The 23817-nt window shown below is 46.1% G+C and overlaps 1 protein-coding gene and 1 long non-coding RNA gene across 5 annotated transcripts in view; one reads left to right on the top strand and one right to left on the bottom strand.

Moving 5' to 3' along the window:
• LOC142049846 (transportin-1-like) overlaps positions 1-2979 on the bottom strand; it is a 72883-nt gene extending 69904 nt beyond the window's left edge. For 2 of the 4 annotated variants that reach the window (XR_012657841.1, XM_075077942.1), the window contains exons 1-2: positions 2760-2979; positions 2476-2589 (exon numbers count right to left, since the gene is read on the bottom strand). Coding sequence is in view for 1 of the 4 variants with exons in the window: in XM_075077942.1 (XP_074934043.1) it covers positions 2476-2580 (105 nt within the window). In the remaining 3 variants the exon portion in view is untranslated. Of the gene's footprint in view, positions 1-1739; positions 1914-2475; positions 2590-2759 lie in introns of those variants that run through there. The other 2 variants (XM_075077943.1, XM_075077944.1) reach the window with 1 other exon arrangement.
• Positions 1-23817, top strand: part of LOC142049855 (uncharacterized) — a 704768-nt gene that overhangs the window by 355710 nt on the left and 325241 nt on the right. The gene's annotated exons all lie outside the window — the stretch shown is intronic.

The following is a 23817-nucleotide window of genomic DNA, read 5'->3' as shown; positions in this document are numbered from 1 at the left end:
ATAAGTATCTTACTAGCAATACCAGCCTCTTCACTATGTCCTTGGGGAAACTGCAGGAAGAATTATGTTTTTGAACAGCTAGAAGGTAAGTAGTAATGAGTAATGACAAATTTTAGAAAAACTTCTGCCTCAAATTTCTAAGTATTCTGCCACTGCTTGGCTAGAACAGTGATCTGGCATTCTCTTTGTATCCTGTTCTCATAATTAGTATTATGCTCAACAATATTTTAAGTCATAAGTATGCAGTGTCATCTTTAAGTTACTAAACCTACTAGACATCATCAGTATGGCAAACAATCAAGACACTTAACAAAAAAATATTTTTAGAAGTAGTAATATTATTTGCTTCATAGGCATTTACTTTACTTGTTGCATAGCTAAATCTCTAAATATTCAAAGTTGCTAAACCTTAGCCAAATGTATCTATGTTAGGACATTGATGGCCTTTCCAATGACCAACAGCTAGCAACTCAATCACAAACTTAAGAAACTTCGTTTAGGCTTATTTAGGCTGCTTGCATCAAGTAGCAACTTTGCTAGAGAAACCTGCCCTCTTTCCATTTAATAAAGTAAAGTCTACTTATCACAGCCACAAGCTCCTTTGCTATGAATCACACAGGAGATGAAGTGTAAGCAGAAGGATGGTCACAGCAAGTGAAAATAATAAAGAACATTCTACATGGCCCCTAGAAATGAAGAAACACACATCCAAAGATTGTTGTCAAAGGTGCCATGCCAAAGAGCTCTTTCAGGAACAGCCAAGAAGTAAGGTAGTGCATTTTGAATTTTTTTTCTTCTCCTCCAAGCTTCAGAAACATAATCACCAAAACAGTCAGTTGAATGTTACTAGCAACCATTAATTCCAATGGCTCAAATAAGAAGCAGCAGCATAAGCAAGCAGAAAACTGAAAGAGCAGTATTAAACAGAAAACTAATTAGAAAACACCTAATCAGTCCAGGAATCAAAGAATAGCTTATAGACCATATTTTCTTATCAATTTCTTCACCCACTAACTTTTTTTTACCCCAAGAAACATCTATTTCATTTGAAAAATGCTTAAAAGCCTTACTAATTCATAACTTTAACAAAGGGTTTTGGCTAACCTATGCTCCTCACTTTATTACACTTGAGTTCTAAACACCCAAGTATGCCAAAACTCTGTCATAAAGAGCATGAGAGAGTCAACACACTGATAATCTTATTTTAAAAAACTACAGACTGAAAGTACTTTAAATTTGAAACCATTAACCACCATCCTACTTGGACATGCTACTAAGTAGCATTCCGCAATACAACAGCCATCACAATTTTTTGTGGAAACAGTCTCAAAAGACTTTTTTTTTTAATTATAGGACAGGGCCTGTCAAGTTGTATTAGAACATTTTCCCAAACTGATAATACAATGGTAAAAACGTGCCACTTATCTAAACTTTACAGGCCAACATATGAGGATCTCCTTAAAAGCACAGTTATTTCAGCACAGCAGAGTTACCACTGCCACTTAAGAATTTCAAACATCAGTTAACAGCACTTTTGTTCAGTAAATTTCTACTCATCTTCAAGACAAACAGCATCACTTATACTGCCCATCCTGCACATACACTGCTATTAAAAAAAAAAAAGAAAAACAAAAAACAAACTATCAAGAGAGGCTTGGGGGGGTGGCAGGCAGGTGGACAACACAACACCACAACACTAACATAAAATGCACTGCAAAGCTGCACAAGAAGCTACATACAGGAGATTTCCCCCTTTACGTGAGATGTGAAGAGTGTAATGAGCAGTATTTCAAGTTCAGCAGGCAAGCAGAAACATCTTCACAACGAACCAAAACGCAGTATCAGAGCCAGGCAGGCCAATGACAGCATGCAGGCAGCGGCTCCACCAGGGACACTCCTCCCACTAGCTACAGCTTTCGCCTTGAATCCCAGCACCGGATTAGTTTAGGAAGCCCCTGCTCACCCCCGCTTTTCCGCAGGGGCGATGGGTACCCCGCACCGAACCACCAACTCAGTGCTTCCCCCCCACACTCCAGCCCTCTCAGCGCGATCCGCCACAGCGAGGGCTGGACCCTGGCAGCGGCCCAGCGTGGGGTAACCTGGGAAAGCAGCAGATAACGACGCAGCTACGCCAAAGCCAGGGCTTTAAAAAGAAAAAAAGCAAACGTTGGCTCCGGGCTTGCAACAGGTGCCTGGGCTCCCGGCGGGGGAAGGCGGTCCCGCAGCCCACAGGCCGCCTCGGCAATTCAAACGCCGCGCCACGGCCACACGCTCCGGCGGAGGCTCGGCCCACAGCGCTCGCTGCGGCAGCTCCCCGAGCAGGCCCAGTCGCCACCACCACCTGTCGCAACGCCGGCCTTTGGCCGCGCTGCCCCCAGCCGGCGCCCCCAGCCTCCCCAGCGCCTGTTCGGGTCGCCGCGGCCCCGCTCTGCCTGCCCGTCCCACCCACACGGCGTAGGCCTCGACCAAGGATACGTGTTGCACGGCTCTCTGCGTGGTGGTGTCTGGGGACTGGGACTCCTTAAGCAGCTGCAGGATCTGCTGAAGCCCCTGTTCGTCAGGCTTCCACTCGTACTCCATCTTGGCTTGCTGAAAAACACCAAACAAGCGGCCGCGGTTAGCGGCGCAGCAGGCCCCAGCCGGGGGAGGGAAAGGAGCGAGCGAACTAACGAACAAGCAAGCTAGCTAGCTACGCGGCACTTAGCCCATTCTCACCCGCACACCCCACCGAGCCAACCCTATAGACGGACAGCACTAACCTGCTCCTGCCGCCGCCTGCTGTATACCGCACCAAGCGGCCCGAGTCACCGCGAATTTGCAACCTGGCCCTAAGAGCCGCCTCGCGTCCTACTGGGTCCTAGCGCCGGGCACGCCTCCGCCCGCCCAAGCCGCCTCGGGCCTGCCGGCGCCACCGTCAGCCTTTCCCCAGTGCGTCCCACACTGTCAGGAGCCTGGGGACGACAAAACACGATCCCCTCAATCCCGGGCGGCAGAAAACGGGGTGCCTCCTCCACAGTCCCTCCCCCCCAATCACCCGAAAACAGAGAGAAAGCTCCAGCAGCCCCAGCCCGGCCTCCTCGAGACAGCTGTGGCCGCGCATCCGCAGCGCCTGGCAGCAAGCTAAGAGGCTGCCGCCCACGGAGGAGAAGCGGGGATACGAATGCAGACCCAGGAGTTCGGAACGTGGTACCTGCTTTGTCGTCTGCTTTACTTCTACGTGATTTGGTTTAATGCTGGGTAGATTTTGTAAGGTCTCAATTTAACAATTTTTGTGTATACAGGATAGACTAATTCAGTTGGAAGGGACCTACAACAATCATCTAGTCCAACTGCCTGACCAATTCAGGGCTGACCAAAAGTTAAAAGCATGTTATTAAGGGCATTGTCCAAAGGCCTCTTAAACATACAGGCTTGGGGCATTGACCAACTCTCTCGGAAGCCTGTTCCAGTGTTTGTCCACCCTCTTGGTAAAGAAATTATACCTAATGCCCAGTCTAAACCTCCCCGGTGTGGCTTTGAACCATTCCCCTGCATCCTGTCGCTGGGTCCCAGGGAGAAGAGCTCAGCACCTCCCTCTCCACTTCCCCTCCTTAGGAAGCTGTAGATATGAGCAATGAGGTCACCCCTCAGCCTCCTTTTCTCCAAACTAGACAAACCCAGTCCTCAGCCACCTCTCATAGGACATGCCTTCCAGCCTTGTCACCAACTTTGTTGCCCTCCCTGGATGCATTCGAGTCCCTTAATGTTCTTCTTAAATTGTGGTGCCTAGAACTGCACACAGTACTCAAGGTGGGCCGCACCAACACTGAATACAGCGGGATCATCACCTCTTTTGACTGGCTGTTTATGCTGTGTTTGATGCACCCCAGGATGTGGTTTGTACTCTTGGCTGCCAGGGCACACTGCTGATTCCTATTGAGCCTGCTGCCAACCGGCACCCCCAGATTCCTTTCTGCAGGGCTGCTCTCCAGCCACTCCTCTCCCAATCTATACTTGTGCCCGGCATTATTCTGTCCCAGGTGCAGAATCCAGCACTTGGACTTGTTAAATTTCATGCCATTAATGATTACCCAGTGCTTTTATATATATAATTACATATGCATTACATACATATTATATATATTGCTATTTTATATCTATTATACATATGCTACTGCGCAAAATAACATACACTGCTTAAAACTGGTCTAAAATATGAAAATGAAAACCAGTAATTCCTTAGCTTTTTAAAATCTTTTTAGTCACTGTGTTTGTAATCATCCTGCTTACATGCTGCTTTAACTGAAAATTAGTTTCACTTTCTCCTTCCTCTGCTGCAGCACAGTACTCAATATGTGCGCCACACATGCTGCACATCACAGCCTCTTCAGAGGCATCAAGGACAGGGAACATTAGTGGTTCCTAATGGTGTGGCCCAGGTAATTTGCTGTGCAGCTCTTCATCTCACCTCCCCAATGCTTTCAATTAAATCAGTATTTAAGTTACATTCAGCTGTCCAGTCTCAGGATCTAAGAAGAATCCTGAGCCAACTTTCCTTCTATTACTGTGAACTACCACTCTTGAAGGAGCCAAAACTAGTACCCACAGCATAGCCTCTAGCAAAACAGCAAAGGGGACCATCATAGGCAACTAGTAAGATGGGCAGTGTACTTATAATACCTACATATCTGGATAATGAGGACAGTGAAAGAGGGTACTTGATGAATCAGGAAAGCGTGCACACCAGAATAAGAAGCAGGAGACAGCTACATAGCAAAGAAGTATGCAGCACAGCACATGAGAGAACAAAAAACAGCTTTAAAAAAAAAAAAACACCAAGAAATGGGACATGTTTCTTAACCTCTTCTGTTTAAGCAATTGCCATAGTTATCACAGGGCTGATTGGAAGACGGACAGCTAATGCAGCACACCTCTTGAAATACCTACAAGATTAAGGTAGGAGAGTAAAGACTTGCTGCCAGTTAGTAGGAAAGGATGCGCACAAACGTTTATACGATACTTTTGTGAGCAGTGGGAATCTCCACTAGTTTCCCTCTAGTACAGAAGAGTGTCAAGCAGAGGATCTGGGTTAGCCAGACCTGGGTCATTAAAACCTATGTTCATGGCTCACAACCATATGGGCAGGAGAGCTCCCCATAGTGATGCTTGCACAGATGGAGCAGATGAAAGGTGAGATCCAACAAATCAAGGAAGTGCTAATTTCAGTCTCATTAGCCTAACTGCTACCTTACCAGGAAAGCTGTAGAAATTCTATCTTTGAGACTTTTGGCCCACTGTCAAATTTGGTTGAAATTGATTAGAGCTTCAAAAGTTACTATTCAGAAATTATGACACAAGGATTACATCTGTCTAATTTTATCAGGAAACCAAGTGCACTAGACAAAAATAAGATTAAATATGGAAAACATGGGAAGAGACCAGAAAAGAAGGTTGAGAGACAGAACAGGAAAAAGTGGGAAGAGAAGGCGGCTGTGGATCCATAACTAAGAAAAACTGACATAGGTTTCCTTTTCATGAACATGACCAGAATTAAATCCCAGTAAGATCTTTCTGCAGTAGAAGAGAGAGAAAAAGGCCTACAAATCAGAGTATGAATGGGAGCCTCTACAATTAGCTCTTCCCTTCTCCACTGGTGTAGTCACTTCATCATAGAAGGCCACTAGGTTGGTCAGGCAGGACTTGCCCTTGGTGAAGCCATGCTGGCTGTCTCGGATCACCTCCCTGTCCTCCATGTGCCTTAGCACAGCTTCTAAGAAGATCTGCTCCATGATCTTCCCCAGCACAGAGGTGAGGCTGACAGGACGGTAGTTCCCCAGGTCTTCCTTTCTACCCTTTTTAAGGATGGGCACAATGTTTCTCTTTTTTCTAGTCCCCAGGGTCTTCACCTGACTGCCATGACTTTTCAGATATCATGGAGAGTGGCTTGGCAACTACATCAGCCAATTTCCTCAGGACTCTGGTGAAAGGGGGAAGGGGCTTTTAAGATGCAAAAACAAAAGTTAACTGTTCTATTGCTGAATGCTTATCCAGCTGAAAGTTAATTGTTGCAGAACGCTTATCTAGCCGCTGTGTAAAATAATTAGCAAGGAGGCCTGGAATCCACCAGCAAAGGACAAATTCCTGATAAGGATAGAAAATTGTCTCAAGAACCAGCTAAAACTGACTTTGCAGTTTGGACAAGTGTCAAGGGATAACTGAGTCTGCGCAAAACCAAAAGGTTACTAGCGGTGATGAAGAGGAGCCAGCAGCCTTCATCTTTACGACCCCCAACGACCACCACAAGGAGGCACTGTGCAAGCTCAGTTGGGAAAGATTTACGGAAATAACTTTTTTTGGCTAATTTTAATACGAAGCGGGGAAAGGTCATGCATATGTATAGGCGTATTGGAAAATCTTATGTATATGTAATGCTTTACTGTAAAAATCCAAGACAAACTATCACACAGGCGCGCATGACTTTGGTGGGACTACCCCCCATGCTGCCCAGCGCTGAATAAACATACGTACTTTACAGTCTTACAGATTGTGGAGTCCGCTTTCCGCACGTCACTGGGATGCATCTCATTGGGTCCCATACACTTATGGAAGTTCAGGTTCCTCAGGTGGTCTCAAATCTGATCTCCTATGATGGGAGGGACTTTGCTCCCCAGTCCCTGCCCTGAGGTCCATCCACTTGAGAGGTATGGGAAAAGAGGTTGCCAGTGAAGACTGAGGCAAAAAATGTTGTTGAATACCTCAGCCTTCTTATCCGTTGTACCCCCCGATGAGCAAGACTAGCAAACTGGTGATGCTTTCTTTGACCTTCCTTTCTGGCTGACATATCTTCTCATTATTCTTTGTATCCCTTGCCAAGTTCAGCCCCAGCTGTGCCTTGGCCTTTCCTGACCCCATCCCTACACAACCAGGCAGCGTCCTTATACTCTTCCCAGGATACCTGTCCCTGCTTCCACTGCCTGGGCAGTTCCCTCTTGCCCTTTAGTTTGACCAGCATGTCTCAACTCATCCATGCCCGTCTCTTGCCTTCCTTTCCTGATTTCTTACACCTGAGGACTGAGAGCTCTTGCACTGTATGGAAACCATCCTTAAAGTTCTGCCATCTCTGTTCTGCTCCCTTGTCCCTGAGGGCAGTTTCCCAGGGGGCCCCACTAACTCCCTGAACAGCTAGAAGATTGCTTTCCTAAAATTCAGGGTCCTGACTTTACTCTTCACCTGTCCCATATCCCTCTGGACTGCAAACTCCACCAGTGCATGATCACTGCAGCTCAGGCTGCCTCCAATTTTGACATAGAGCAATACAGTTTCCATACATACAAAGGTGCAAAACCACCACACCACTGCAGATAAAACGGATGATGGGCCACAGCATGCACAAACATTTGATGTTTTGTAGAATAATTAAGACAATGCAAATTAAGTTTATAAACATCGACACATAGCACAGGCTTACATACAAGTCAGAACTGAAAACTAAGTCTGCTGCAGTTGTTGGGTTCAATTAGATACACTATACAGTCAGCTGCAGAGACAGAAACCTGTTAAGCTTTCACCAATTTGGAAATCATCAGGAATGCTTTGAATTCTATTTTGATAGGATGAAACACTTTTCTTATAATTCATTATGAAGTCCAGCTGACTGAACAAGTGGTATGCATAATGCAAACCTACAAAGATCTCTTGATTTAAAATACTTTTGATCCAACTAATCTTCTGGACAAGGATACATTTGGATGTATCATCTCTCAAATGTGCTGTTATTTCATTTCCGTAGATAGAGATACCAAATGAAAAGCTCTTGTGTTGCTAATGCTTTGCCCCACTGTAATCACACATGCAAGTTATTAAAATGGTAGTATATATTCTTATTGCTGACAGTTATAAAACATTCTGAAACTGAATGGAGGTCTGTTTGAGATCACCTACTGAATTTGTGACAGAAGATATCACATCTATCAGCTGAAGTCTAAAATAGCAAAATCTTCTCTTCATTCCCCCCAGGACATAAGCTTCTTTCTTCAAATTCTAGAATACCTTACTTGGATCTTCTACATGAAGCATATGAACCTCATTAATTGCCTAACATGAGAGGGATCTTGGAAGACATGGAAAATAAAGGATAACTATGGATTGGGAGGTCAAAGTAGAACACACTGCCATGGGTAACAAGCCCCACTCATTGTAACAGGCCAAATATATTCCAAGGGGGTAAGTGGATATTCAAAGGCAGGAATCATGCTTGAGTCACTGTAATTCAGTGTGCGCTTTTTGTCAGCTTAAAAGTCTTTCAAGGATACCAATATTAGTGTCAGGTGCACATGAAATGTATTCAACTCCCTATTTGTTCCTCAGGGCTCAGTTTTGGGGCCAGTTCTGTTTAATCTTCATCAATGATCTGGATGAGAGGATCAAGTGAACCCTCAGTAAGTTTGCAGATGACACCAAGTTGGGCGATAGTGTTGATCTGCTTGAGGGTAGGAAGGCTCTGCAGAGGGATCTGGATAGGCTGCATCGATGGGCTCAGTGCCGGGTCCTGCACTTTGGTCACAACAACCCCCATGCAATGCTACAGGCTTGGGGAAGAGTGGCTGGAAAGCTGCCCGGCAGCGAAGGACCTGGGGGTGTTGGTTGACAGCCAACTGAACATGAGCCAGCAGTGTGCTCAGGTGGCCAAGGCGGCCAACAGCTTCCGGGCTTGTGTCAGCAATAGTGTGGCCAGCAGGAGTAGGGAAGTGATCATGCCCCTGTACTCAGCACTGGTGAGGCCATACCTCAAATCCTGTGTTTTGGGCCCCTCACTACAAGAAGGACATCGAGGTGCTGGAGCGTGTCCAAAGAAGGGCAACGAAGCTGGTGAAGGGTCTGGAGAACAAGTCTTATGAGGAGAGGTTGAGGGAGCTGGGGTTGTTTAGTCTGGAGAAGAGGAGGCTGAGGGGAGACCTTATTGCTCTCTACAACTACCTGAAAGGAGGTTGTAGCAAGGTGGGTGTCAGTCTCTTTTCCTAAGTAAAAAGTGATAGGATGAGAGGAAATAGCCTCAAGTTGCATCAGGGGATGTTTAGATTGGATACTATGAAAATTTCTTCACCAAAAGGATTGTCAAGCACTGGAACAGGCTGCCAAGGGGAGTGGTTGAGTCACCATCCCTGGAGGTATTTAAAAGGTGTTTAGACATGGTACTTAGGGACATGGTTTAGCAGTAGACTTGGCAGTGTTAAAATCACAAAGTCAACCATCAATCTAAGGGTCTTTTCCAACCTAAATGATTCTATGAAAGTTGCTCAGCATGGATAAGACCCTACATGTAGATATATTTGGTTCTAATGTAAAAATCTAAGTATCTGTTATTTGTGAATCTAGCAGCTCGGATTACTAATAACTCACAGACCAACTTTTAAAATTTATATCATAATATCAGCTCAACTTGTACGATCTCAGATAATTTAGGACAGTTATTTCTTTTCAAGGGTATGCTCTTTTTCCAAAGCTTCAAGAAATAAGTGTGGTAAAGAAAGTTTTAAATTATCTGTACGTCCAGTTAAACCTGCATTACTTCTGAATTTAGAAACATCCTGAAATATGCTTATCCAAAGCAAGACCTACAAGATGATCCTCAAAAGGCAGCCTCTGCTATGTTATTTTATTTGTTTATTTTTTAAAAAAGAAGGAGAGTTCTACCCCAGTGGAACTGAGGTTATCACTATACTCTATTAGCCCTGTTACCTAGCATAAAAGAAACAAAGCCATGGCAATAATCTCAATGTCTGCTGATTCTCAATCTCATGCACAGATAAAGTCCATATTCTAAAAAGGGAAAATATTAAAACATGCAGCTTCATATATTATATTCATTTTTTTCTTATCTAAAAAAAACACTATCTCATCTTTCAAACAGATTGTACAACTATTAATGAAAGAGAGACTGAAGTCTGTGGTGGTTACACGCAAGATTCACCACCGTCTCATAAAATTCCCTTATCAGTATAATCTTTTCCAATCCACATTTTAAATGATTGCAAATGTAAGTAGCAAACAAAACAAAGCACACCTTGAAATGTACACTCCAAATGAAGGAAGCTGTGAAAATACTGCCAATTGTGCTTTATTTAATTTTTGTTTGCTATTTTGATTCTGTGCAATCACCAAGAAATTAAGAGACTCAGTAGAATGGACAGTGTCTAACCGAAAATATGCTTCCTTGCTAAACTGAAAGATATATTATCATCATAAATTGTAAAGTATATAAGTACTCATTGGCTCAGAGAACAACTGTAATAGGGTATTCTCCAGAAGCAAAATATTGTGTGAAATTACAGTGCATTACCTAGATTTTAGTCGAGAAACAGAGAAAGACTATATAAAGTCTTCTATAGAGAGAAGGATTTTGGAAGAAAAGCTGTCTGAAGATATTTGGTAATGTGACCAAATGACCAACTCAATTTTTACATATCAAAGGTTAAAAGATTTTAAGATAAGCAGATATCTGAAGTGTGATACACATACACACACATACTTGCACTAGTATATATACTTCTGTGTTAGAGAAATATGAAACAACCACAGATTTTTCCCTCTCATCAGTTTGTCTACTGTAATTCCTTTTCCATTGTGCTGGTCTTGGCTGAGAAGGGGTTAATTACCTTCACTGGTGGTTGGCTACCTTTCCAGCTTCCTGCGCTCTGCCGGGTCAGCGGGAGGCTGGGAGAGGTGGGGCCACGGCCGGGGCAGCTGACCCCGACTGGCCAATGGCAGGTTCATTCCATACCATGTGACACCATGACCAGTATATTAAGGGGGGCAGTTGGGGCTTGGGGAGGTGGGTGATGAGTGTGTGTTGCATGCGGTTTGTTTTGGTGTTTCATCCCCCACCCCCCGGGTTTCACACCTCTCGTTGTTTTCCTTTCCATTGCTTTTTTGTTGTTGTGGGTTTTTTTTTATTTTAATAATAAACTGTTCTTATCCCAACCCATGAGTGTTACCCTTCTGATTCTCTCCCCCATCCCACCGGTGGGGGAGTGAGTGAGCGAGCGACTGTGTGGGGCTGAGTTGTCGGCTAAACCATGACACCATGGGGCTCCAAAAGCATCTCTGCTTCAGACTCCAGTGTTTTCAACCTAGTGCTGACTCTCACACGAGTGAAGAACATAGTTACATGATTCTACTATTCTTGTTAATGCAATTGGTTCTCGTTTGTTCAAAAGGTCCATTCAAACCTGATCTTGTTTGTTTTTAAGTATTTATGGACCTTATTCAACAACTGAAGCTTTCACCTCTTATGCCAACTCCACTTACCTACATTACACCTAACGGAGTACAGTGAAGTCCCTCCTGATTTCCAAACATGTAGCTCAGGGCTTGACTGCACAAGAAAGTTATACCAATTTAGCTTAAACTTGCCTATACATCAATTTGCAAAATCCTGTGCAAAACAATTTATTTAAATTTAAGGGTGGTTTATGGCCCCCCCCCCCCTTTTTTTTTTTTAAGGAATGAACTCAAGCTCAACTGATGTAAAACAGACTGAAATACAGGTGTCTATTTGGACTTTTGCATTGATCTTATTTGGTTTAAAAAGCAGACCTGTGCTTTTTATTCTCCGATGAAAATTAGACTCTTGTCTCTCCAAACTTGGCTGCTACTGTCTTTCCTTGTTTCTCTATAGAAGAGGTGGCCAAACCGTAGTGCACATACCACTCACATCTGCTTTTGTGATGCTCAATGCTGAACTGAGCCACAGCTCCTGGCTCTCACCGCTCTTACACAGGCAGAAGAGTAGCTGCCTACTAGATCCTGTAAAGCCTCTGTAAACAGAGTTAGGAACTACTGCAGCCACCACCTGCATCCGACAATAATGAACAGCTCTGCTGCCCCCAGGCAGACCTGCACTTTGGGTTCAGAATATAAGAGGAGGACCAAGACATGGTGAAGTAGGAAGACCAGGATTAGGGTGATGACATGAACACAGGGGAAGCTGACATTCTACTTTGTACTTGCTGGAAGTGAAGATTCATTATTTGGATGTGTGCAGGGAAAAGGATGTGGCTGAAGTGCAAAATTAGACTAAACTTCTGCAGGTGCATGAATAGATGGGGAAGGCGAGTGTGAGCATTGGACTGCGATCCTAGCTTGGAAGATGAGAACATGCACCAGTAAAGCTGGGAGGAGAAGAGCCATAGATGAGGCTCTTCTTTTGTATGGTTATAAAAACATGTGACCCTGGATGCCAGAAGTTACCAATGATGATCACATAACCACTAACTAGGTTTGGAAACCCCTGGTCTGTGCTATCTCACCAACATTTCCGCAAGTATTTCCTTTTCAGGTTCTAACAGAATAACAATTTTCTTGCATCTGTATACCTACTCACCTACTATTTTCTATTCTCTGCCAAAAACATTTTGTCTTGCCTTTTTATATTTAATGCCATTAAACCCTTAATGGCAGGTTCTTCATAAACAGCACATTTTGAATGTTTAAGGGATTTCACAATGGCTTGTAGAAAATGCTATATAAAATTAAGTTATTTAATAGGGGAATAATTTAACAGAAACTTTATATTCTATACTCAAGGCTTAAAACCCATAAATTTTCTTTACACATGAATTTTGTTTGACTTCAGGCCTTATCTCAGATTTGACTCATTAAAAAAAATATTGTCGTGGTTTAGCCCCAGGCAGCAACCAAGCACCACGCAGCCACTCACTCACTCCCCCCTGGTGGGACGGGGGAGAGAATCGGAAGAGTAAAAGTGAGGAAACTCGTGGGTTGAGATAAAGACAGTTTAATAGGGAAAGCAAAAGCCACATGTGCAAGCAAAGCAAAACAAGGAATTCATTCACTCCTTCCCATGGGCAGGCAGGTGTTCAGCCATCTCCAGGAAAGCAGGGCTCCATCACGCATAACAGTTACTTGGGAAGACGAACGCCATCACTCCAAATGTCCCCCCTTCCTTCTTCTTCCCCCAGCTTTATATACTGAGCATGACGTCATATGGTATGGAATATCCTGTTGGTCAGTTTGGGTCAGCTGTCCTGGCTGTGCCCCCTCCCAGTTTCTTGTGCACCCGGTAGAGCACAGGGAGCTGAAAAAGTCCTTGACCAGTGTAAGCGCTACTTAGCAACAATTAAAACATCTCCACATTATCATCACTGTTTCCAGCAAAAATCCAAAACATAGTCTCATACTAGCTACTACGAAGAAATTTAACTCTATCCCAGCTCAAACCAGGACAAATATATATATTATACACACACAAACTCAAAATATCAAAAGCATTCAGTACACAGGAAATTAACAGTTAATTTCTTAATTGTTTAAATTACACTTTGTATTCTGGTTTGGAAAGGAAAGCCTTCTGGAGGCTAAAAGTGATGTTTGGAAGTTTATTTCTATATCATTAAAAGATGCCACATTCCATGGCATCCATATGTACATGCATAAACAAATTATTATGTACACTGGTTTATCACATATATGATCACATACATAAACTCAACAACACTGGATCTACATAAGTATATATCTACCAATGAGATATTTTAAAAATAAAATTTCAGTATGAATTGCAGCCCTGATCTTGGGCCCCTATAGCTTCTGCATATTATACATACATATATATATAAAAATACATTTTTTAACTATCATATAGATAGTAAATCTATCAAGAGATATAGAAAATCTACCCAAGCTATTCAAATCAATACTGTAAAACAGTTTAAAGAGGTGAAATAGGTGATCAAAACATACTACTGTTACATGTATTTAAACATTCATAGAATCTGGGACTGAATTAACTAGTAAAATTAATTTCTGTGGTCAAAACTAATCAATGTCACAACATAAACTAAGACATGAGAATAATAAAAAAAGCACCACAAAACACAGTCCTAGCCCTTTCAAAAACAAAAAGTAAAGAAAAATCCTCCCCCTGTTGCATATCACTGGCACAACTCTATTGACAATAATGCATTGATCAGTGCATAAGTTTGACAAACCTGTGGTCCAAATTTTTGTGACTGACAACAACAGCCTACAAAAGGAGACCTCCATCAATGAAACATTTAAAAAATAAAATCTCAGTATTGATTTCAGCCCTGATCTTTAAACTGTACAGATTCTGAATATCAGCTTTGATGAAGGAGGATTATACTTGGCCTTCAGCCATCCTCCTTTGTAGCTATAGCATCTTGGTGTGAGTGAAGCAGAAGCAGGAAGGAAACTTGATTGAATTAAACTCTGCTCCAGCTCTGCCAGTCTGCTGGACAGTTTTGTGCGTACCTATCACCTGATTATAAGGTAGCTCAATCCCTGGGGTTGCTCCAATTTACACCAGAAACATAAAATTAAGCACATATATCTGTTCTCTTGAGTATCTACATACAAGCACTCCTAAACCGGAATCTAAATTAATATACTATAAAAATATATGTCAGATAATCCAATAAAAGCCTACATTCATAAACCCATCATTAATGTTATTTTCACCTTCCTGCCACAAGGCATGCTTAGCTCAATTTAGCAGCTGTGCTTACATCTATATCAGTTTTGGAAGTCACTGAAGTCTGTGTCACTGCCTATATCCAATAGTAAACATGGTCCTTAGTCACGTGGTGGTGTGTTTCCCCATGTAAGGAATAACTACTAGTGGGTGTCATGATGGCTGCATCCAGCTTACGCTGGACTTTGGGGACAGATGACAACATAGTAGCCAAGGGCTGTGTGGAGCAGTGATCCAAACATCTTGCTGGTATGCAAGATGTGGATGAGGGGAAGGCTGTGGACATTGTCTACTTGGACTTTAGTAAGGCCTTTGACACTGTCTCCCACAGCATTCTCCTGGAGAAGCTGGCTGCTCACAGCTTGGACAAGTGCACTCTGCGCTGGGTTAAAAACTGGCTGGATGGCCAAGCCCAGAGAGTGGTGGTGAATGGAGTCAAATCCAGTTGGCAGCCAGTCATGAGTGGTGTTCCTGGCTCAGTGTTGGGGCCGGTCCTGTTCAATGTCTTCATTGATGATCTGGATGAGGGGATTGAGTGCACCCTCAGTAAGTTTGCAGGTGACACCAAGCTGGGTGGAAGTGTCGATCTGCTGGAGGGCAGGAAGGCCCTACAGAGGGACCTGGACAGGCTGGATCGTTGGGCCGGAGCCAACGGTATGAGATTCAACAAGGCCAAGTGCCGGGTCCTGCGCTTGGGTCACGACAACCCCATGCAACGCTACAGGCTTGGGGAGGAGTGGCTGGAGAGCTGCCTGGAGGAAAAGGACCTGGGGGTGTTGGTTGACAGCCGCCTGAACATGAGCCAGCAGTGTGCTCAGGTGGCCAAGGCGGCCAACAGCATCCTGGCATGTATCAGGAATAGTGTGGCCAGCAGGAGCAGGGAGGTGATAGTGCCCCTGTACTCGGCACTGGTGAGGCTGCACCTCGAGTACTGTGTTCAGTTTTGGGCCCCTCACTGTAAGAAGGACGTTGAGGTGCTGGAGCGTGTCCAGAGAAGGGCAACGAAGTTGGTGAAGGGTCTGGAGAACAAGTCTTATGAGGAACAGCTGAGGGAATTGGGGTTGTTTAGTCTGGAGAAGAGGAGGCTGAGGGGAGACCTTATCGCTCTCTACAACTACCTGAAAGGAGGTTGTAGCGAGGGGGGGTCAGTCTCTTCTCCCTAGTAACAAGCAATAGGACAAGAGGAAATGGCCTCAAGCTGTGCCAGGGGAAGTTTAGGTTGGATATTAGGAAAAACTTCTTCACCAAAAGGATTGTCAAGCATTGGAACAGGCTGCCCAGGGAAGTGGTTGAGTCTCCATCCCTGGAGGTATTTAAAAGAAGGGTAGATGTGGTGCTTGAGGATATGGTTTAGTGGTGGCCTCGGCAGTGATAAATTAGCGGTTAGACTCAATGATCTTAAGGGTCTTTTCCAACCTTAAAGATTCTATGATTTTATGAAATATGACTATAAGTCAATCATCTTACTCTTATAAATAGAGGACAACCCAGGATCCCTTGAGAGATCTCCTGCACAGCAGCGGGCTGCACGCCAGGATCTCCCCTTGAATAGGGATGCCTCTCAAGGTTACTCCTCGAGGTTGAGAGATTCCTTGCCACAAGAGATCCTCAGTAAGTGACTAATTGCATGCTAAACTTTGAAACCTTAGTTAAGTGATATAAAGGATTGATTGCACATATATAATCCTTCAGACATAAGCCGTTGACCAAGTCTGGGACTAGGACTGGATCCAGCCACAGCTGGAGTCCTCCCTGAGAAGGAGTTTAGAAAGCAAGGGGGTCCTTTCTGAACCTCATGACTCAACGGGAGTGTCTCCCTGACAATTTTGTCTGACCCTGTCCTCTATGCAGTAAATAATCAAGTGTACCTTGCCATCAAATCTTGTTAAACCACTGTTGCATTTACCGTTGTACTTTAACTCACTGTTTTATATTAATAAAGTATATTGTTGCTTTTCTCTTACCAGTGAGGTGCACTCTCACTCCATCTGTGACAAGTCAATATTAATTCTAACCAGAGCATTCCTCTAAGACAGAGGGTAAACGGCTTTTTAACCCTGTTTTTGCAGGATCATAGTTATCCCTTTGTATTATACTGCTTTGAGTATGAGCTAGCTAGATATTTTGAAGAAATGCATTCTAAAGTAATTCTGGTCATACAGAAATTATTCTTCCCAACTGTGGGCAGCTCTCCTCCATCCTCCCACATATAACTCAAAAATAACTACAGTTCACACAGCAGATGTAGAATGAGGACTTTTAGAAACAGACCATATACTGTCATTTTTAAATATAGCTGAGGCTCTAGGTTAGAAATATGGGCTCAGTTTCTAATTCTACCAAAGTCTCCTTGTATGATTTTGGGCACACAATTATTTTTTTCTGTTTACTCACATACTGAAGGGACACAAGTTAACTTTTTGTTCAGTGAGTGTTGTAAGGATTGAACAATATCTGTGAAGTATTCGAAGACAAGCAAACAAGTTATGAACCTGTGGTGGCCAGAGTGCATAGCAGAACAAGTCTCGCAGTAGGAGGATCTCTCAGGTCCCGAGCATAAATTCAAAGGAAAGGAATTGTTACCTTCACAGCAAGGAGATAAAGAGCTCGAAGACTGAGCAAGCCATTTATACCAACCCAAAAAGCATTTGGGCCCTTTATACAGTCACCCTACAAAGGGTTTACAAGTTCCATCGGCTCCATTGAGCACCTAAATGAAAAACCTCCCCAAGCAAACAAACACAAAAGTCTTGCTGTACGCTTCTGTGGGAGAACTTATCTTGGGCCGCATATCTCCGGGACACAGGGCTCTACCCACCCTGGGGACAGTGATGCACAGACATCAATATGATGGATACAAAATGTCCATTTATTTAGCTGCGTCACACGCTTATATAGCTCTTGCGCTTCCTGTTCCTGCCACTCCTATGGGGAGGAGTCTATCTTTCCGTCACATCCCGTGATCTTCCGGTCGCCGATCCCTGTCTATTTCCCTACATCTCCCCCTCCCCATGCCGTTAAAAGTTCTACAAAGCTACTTGCATAAGCTGATACATATTGTGGTCAGGTCTATATTCATGTAAACCTTGCAGGCGCTCTCTGATTTGTCTTATAACACAGCATAACAATGGCAGCCCACAAGTAACCATGGTTACTACACACAACAAGATCCCCCCAATTATTACTATCCAATCCCAGTTCATATCCCTCTTTTGCCGCCCTCTCCCAGTGTCACTCACGTTGCAATATTGCTTGCGATCTTGTCAAGGAGCTCATTTCTTTTCCCAATGGCACGGCTAGCATGAGGATCCATGTCAGCAGACCCTGCAAAGAGACAACTCAGAGAGGGATTATTCATTGTACATCCTTGCACAGTTCTGCTTTCACACACTTTGCAGGCACCCATTCTATGCGCCCTTCATTCTCAACCGCGGCGTAGCCCCTCCCCAGGCATCTCAGTTTCCATCCTCTCTCCCATTGCTCACTGCCTGGGAACCTTACTCGTACCTGCGGATAGCGCTCGCCTGCTTGAGCTTTGCCAAAGTGCTTCTCCACTGCTGTAACTTGCTCCTGCCCGTGTATAAAATGATTAAGCAAATATAGTGCATGCATTAAAATAGTTTGCTGAGCTGCTACGGGTATAGCTCCCTTATACCCCTCCCCCTCCCCAAGCTGCATTATCTTTGCTTTCAAGGTGCGATGAGCGCGTTCAACTATTGCCTGCCCCGTGCTATTGTAAGCAATGCCATGTTTTAATACAATATTCCAAGCTTTACACCATTCTTCGGTACTTCGAGCCCGAAAGCATGGTCCATTGTCTGTTTTTATCTCGGTGGGCTTTCCAAGCCACGCCATCACCGTGGTCCAATGCGCAGCCAACTGCGTTGCGGTCTGCTTCCGATGTTGAGTAGCCATGATGACTCCACTATATGTATCAATTGTAATTGCCAGGTGCCGTCCGGGGGCCAACTGTGGACAGTCAGTAAAGTCAGTCTGCCAGATAGCATTTGCTTCCAGTCCTCAAGGGTTGACTCCTGCCTCCCACAATGGCGAGTGCTGACAGTAAGGACAGGTGGCTACTACTTCTCTTGCTGCTCTTATTGAGATGCCACACTCCTTTGCCAAGGCTTTAGCACCCAGGTGCAGTTGTTCATGCAGTTTCTTTGCCTCCATCAATGTCCAGACTCCCACAGCTGCCTCATCAGCCATGCAATTCCCCTCAATCAGTGGTCCAGGCCCCGTCTGATGACTGCGAATGTGAATTACTGTCACAGTTGCTCCTCGCTGCGATAAAGCAACCTCTAGCATCAAGGCAATTTCCGTGTGTGGCACACCCTCTCGTTTCATGGACGTGACTAATTTATACACGTATAAAGAGTCCGTGCACACATTTATATGCCGATCTATATCCTTTCGCAGGGCCATCTCTAGCACTTTCGCTTCTAGCCACTGCACACTTTTACCCTGCTCCTCATACGTCTGGCGCATCCAACTATTCCCTTCTTTCCACACTACCGCCGCTCTGTTCGTCTTCGAGGAAGCGTCTGTGAAATATGTTGGTCCTGGGTGAGGGGTATCCAAAACTCTACTATCCACACTCAAATCCACCACTTTGGCTGTCTCGGCCCACCTCTGTACCGTGCCTGTGACGATTTTCCCTGGGTACGAGTATACCGCCAATTGTATATCCTCTTCACTCTCTACCACCTTCCGCCATTTCTCCCCATTCCACGGCACTGTCAGCTTATCTGGCTCCTTCCCAAAGATTCCCTTGCTTTCCCTTCGCAGACGCCAAATCATTCCCCCGGCTACCTTGACTTTTGTGGAGAATGCATCCTTGGGAACCTTCTGATATACCCATCGCAGTGGCTTTTCTTCCCCTGCCCGTATTTGATACAGTAATCCTAATCCTCCACCGGCGGTTAGAATCCAACCTGCGATTAATTCCTCCTGAGGGTCCCACTGCCATACTCCTTCCTTTTGCATTCGACGTTCTATCATCTGCAACTGCTGGACTGCCTCGGCGTCTAAACTCCTGGGCTCCCACGGGTCGGTCCCTTTCAGCAACGCATAGAAAGGTTGCATCTCCTCACCGGTGACGCGCACGAACGTCCGCAACCACTACAGTGCTCCTACCAGCTTCTGTACATCGTGTAAATTTTTAACCTTAGGTGTAAGTTTAATGGGCTGAGCTTGTATGCAATCCCCTTCTATTCTAGCACCCAGAAATCCACACACTGGTCCTCGCTGTACCTTTGCCTCAGCTATCTCGAGGCCTTGTCCCTCAAGGCCCCTTTGGGTGTCTGAAAAGACTTGTTCACATAACCTCTCAGTGGGCGCAGCTATGAGGACATCATCCATGTAGTGGATCATGTAGATTCTCTCCTGATACTGTTGCCTTACTTGCTGCAATGCGGAAGCCACATACCTCTGGCAGATCGCTGGAGAGTTTTTCATCCCCTGCGGAAGTACTGTCCACTGCCATCTACTACCTGGTTCTGCGCGGTTCACCGCGGGCAGAGTAAAGGCAAATCTCTTTCTATCATCTGGATGTAGCAGAATACTGAAGAAGCAGTCTTTGATATCTAAAAGAATGACTCACCATCCTTTCGGGACAGCACTCAGATCTGGTAGGCCGGGTTGGAGAGGCCCCATGTCCTCCATTTGCTGATTCACTGCTCTAAGGTCATGCAGCATCCTCCATTGGTTTTTATCTTTCTTTTTTATAGCAAATATAGGGGTGTTCCACGGGCTCATCGAGGGCTCTAGGTGCCCCGCTTCGTGCTCTCGTCTTACTATAGCTCTTACAGCCTCTATTTTCTCTATTGTCAGGGGCCACTGCTCCACCCAGATGGGCTTCTCGGTTTTCCACGCCAACTTGTGGTGACGAAGCCCCTCTGAGGCAGTGGCCCTTATGCTAAATTTTTCAACCCGATCCCCATCTGGGCAAGGGCGTCCCACCCCAACAAGGGGCTTGCTACCCCATCTGCTACTAGTATGGTCACTATGGCCGTGAGGAGCTTCCCTGCCTCCTCGTCCATGACTTCGAGTTTCACAGGGCAAGTACTAGTCCTCGTTTGTTGTTCTCCTCCCACCCCTATTATACGTTTTCCCATGGCGAGGGGCCAAGTTGGTGGCCACTGTTCGAGTGGCATCACTGTGACATCCGCCCCGGTATCCACTAACGTTCCCAGGTATATCCGTGCTGGACAACTCGGCTCTTGTGGGGTATTCATCACCGCCGCCATGGGTCTTTTGTTACAGCCTATGACCAAGGCCACGTGGGGGCCGTAACCTGCAAGTCTCGCTGGTTCTGCTCCCCTGCCTGAAGGTTCACTCCCCCTTGGCCCGCTACAGTGGGCCAAGCTCCTGGCACTGGCACCACGATGGGGGCCATTTGACTCACAGGAGGCGCAAATCCCCCTCGCTTCGCCCTCCTTTGGCCGTTTCCTGGCTTTGTGGTTGGACAATCTCTTGCCAGGTGTCCTGGCTTCCCACACACCCAGCACCTCCCTACTGGGTGCGCTCCTCCTCCATTACGTCCTCCCCTTTCCCCAGCGGGCACCCAGCTTTAAAGTGCCCTTGCCGTCCACACAAGTGACATCTCGGCCCCACCCCGGCCGCTTGCACCATCACCCTTTCTTCGCTTCCACAGTCAGGGTTCTGGCAGACGTGCGCTCCCACACTGCCATGCTGATTCAACGCCTCCTGGCGCATGACATGCCTGATGGTTTGACCCAATGATGCCCCCACTGCCAGGGTGCGGAGGACATCTTGTGTCTGCGGATTTGCTTGACTTCGGAGGCAATCCATAAGGACTGCCTCCTTGGCCGCTGGCGGCAATTCTGATTCTATGATAGCCTTCTGCAACCTGTCACAAAACGTTGTAAATGGCTCTGCTAGTCCTTGCTGTATCTTTTGCCAAGGTTCTCCTTTTTTTTTTATTTATTTTATTTTTTCTTCTTTTTTTTTCTTTTTTTTTCTCCCCCCCCCCCACCTGCCCACTTCGCTATACGCGCTACGGGAACTCTCCAGCACCACTTGCAGCTCCCTGCCCCTCCTCCAGGAGCTATTCGGACAGTGAATATCCCGGGCATCTCTATCCTTACTCCATCGAGGCTACAATCTCTGGCTATCAGCCGCCAGTTAGGTAACTCGACTGACTGTCGCTGGGGCGCACCCTTCGTTAAGAGTCCTGTCTGCCGCCGAGTTACTTCCCCTAGTGCGCGCATAACCTGCTGCAGCTGCCGCAGCACGTCCTCCGCGGACCCCTCCGGAGCTGCAGCGCTCCGGACCTCCCCTTTTGGCGGTCCCTCTCCTCCCTCACTCTGACTGGTCCTCCGAGTCCCTGCTGCCTTATGCCTCTTTTTTGCGCGCTGCAGGCAATCTGCCCCATCTTCCCACATGTGGGCATCGGTTTCTCCCCCAACGTCTGATTCGCTGCTACTCGAGGTTGATCTATACCCACCCTGTCCTCCCCTCCAGGCACCCCAATCCCCCTCCTCGCCCGACTCCCATCTCAAGGGTTGCCCCGGGAGCCAGTCTCGAGGGTCGGGCAGAGGGCGGCGCCGCTGCCGGCGCTGATCATCCTCCTCCTTCCGCTCCGTCACTCCCGCTGCGTCCGCTGCCATGTCCCCCTCCCCGTGCACAGGTACCCGCGCCTGTGCCAAATCGTCCCAGGGGTATGCAGGGGGCATTCCAAAGGTCCTGCTGGCTCAACAGGGAACACCGCCGCTTCCCGATCCGCCTCTTCGGGAGCCTCAGACTGAGTCGCTGGCCAGGCTACTCCGTCCGAACTCCCCGCTTCTTCCCCATCCCCCGCGATGCTTGCCCCTGTCTGTGTCCCCACTGCCCATCCTGGGTCTATTTCCGGGCTACTGTCGCCTGTAGCACCGTGCAGGCACCGCCGCGCCTGCCGCCACGTCTCCTGATCATCCCGAGCTTTCAATAGTAACCGGTGTATCTTTCCCCAGAGCTGTATGTACTGGGGTTTTCCCATCATAGCCCTTTCGGCTAACTCCTCTCTAATTCTCACCCAATTATCTTTATTAAATATGTCTGCGGGACTCCGTATGAGCCCCTGCGTAATCATCCATTGGACGGCCTTTGAGGTAGGCGCCTTCGAAATCGAAGTTCCATATTCCTCCCCAATCCCTTCAGTACCCTTATGACTGTACCCATGGCGCGGCCGCCATCCTGCAGCTCCCCGTCCCGCCCCTGCGTGCCTCAAGCTATCTTTTCCCCCCGGCGAACTTGCCATGTCGCCCTGCCGATCACGTCGGGGTCACCACTTGTAGCTGTACGCTTCTATGGGAGAACTTATCTTGGGCCGCATATCTCCGGGACACAGGGCTCTACCCACCCTGGGGACAGTGATGCACAGACATCAATGTGATGGATGCAAAATATCCGTTTATTTAGCTGCGTCACACGCTTATATAGCTCTTGCGCTTCCTGTTCCTGCCACTCCTATGGGGAGGAGTCTATCTTTCCGTCACAGCCCGTGATCTTCTGGTCGCCGATCCCTGTCTATTTCCCTACACAAAAGTACAAGACAAACACGGGATTTCACCCCTCTCGAATATTCCTTAGGGAAAAAAAAATTAAAGAAATCCCACCTAGCCAGATCTGGACAGCAGGGACTGAAAAGACTAAACCCCTGACAGTCCCTGACTCAGACCTTATTGTAAGCATCCTTGTTCTCTTGTGGTTTCCTCCCTTGCAAAGATAGTTTCAGGTATTTGAAGAATGCAAGTTGGTGCCTGATAGGATTAAAAAGATCTTGAATAAGCTCATAAATTCAGTGATAACATAGACTCGGGACATCAGTGCCAAGATAACTAGTTTAAATCACCCCCTTGTGATAGTCCAAGGCCAAAGGACTGAGGAGCTAATTCAATGACTATATATGGGCAAAGGAAACCCAAAGTTCAACCAGCCGACAGGTGAGGAAGACCATCAGAGACCACTGGAGGACCCCCGAAGACCACTAAAAAGACAACTATGCATGCAGCTTGAGCTTTTACATATGTTAATGAATCCTTGGGAACCTTATAACTATGTATGACTTTATAGCATATAATCTTTGGAAGTTTACCGAATCACTGGAGCACTCATGGAGGAGCAATCCCCAGCGCTGCCCAGCGCTGTAATAAAGGATGCCTGCTTAATAGTGACTTTGTTGCTATTGAGTTTTATTTCGGGAACTTTCTGGATACTCCACTTCCTCTTACAGGGAGGTTCAGACTTTGAAGGATAGTATCCGCGAATTTTTGTATCAGTTTTGGCGACCCAGATGGGATCACCTCTGTCCGGCTGCAGGACCC

Source organism: Phalacrocorax aristotelis, chromosome W, assembly GCF_949628215.1.
Source record: "Phalacrocorax aristotelis chromosome W, bGulAri2.1, whole genome shotgun sequence".
Lineage (NCBI taxonomy): Eukaryota > Metazoa > Chordata > Aves > Suliformes > Phalacrocoracidae > Phalacrocorax > Phalacrocorax aristotelis.
Note: the sequence above shows the minus strand (reverse complement) of the source record. Positions and strands in the feature narration are given on the sequence as shown.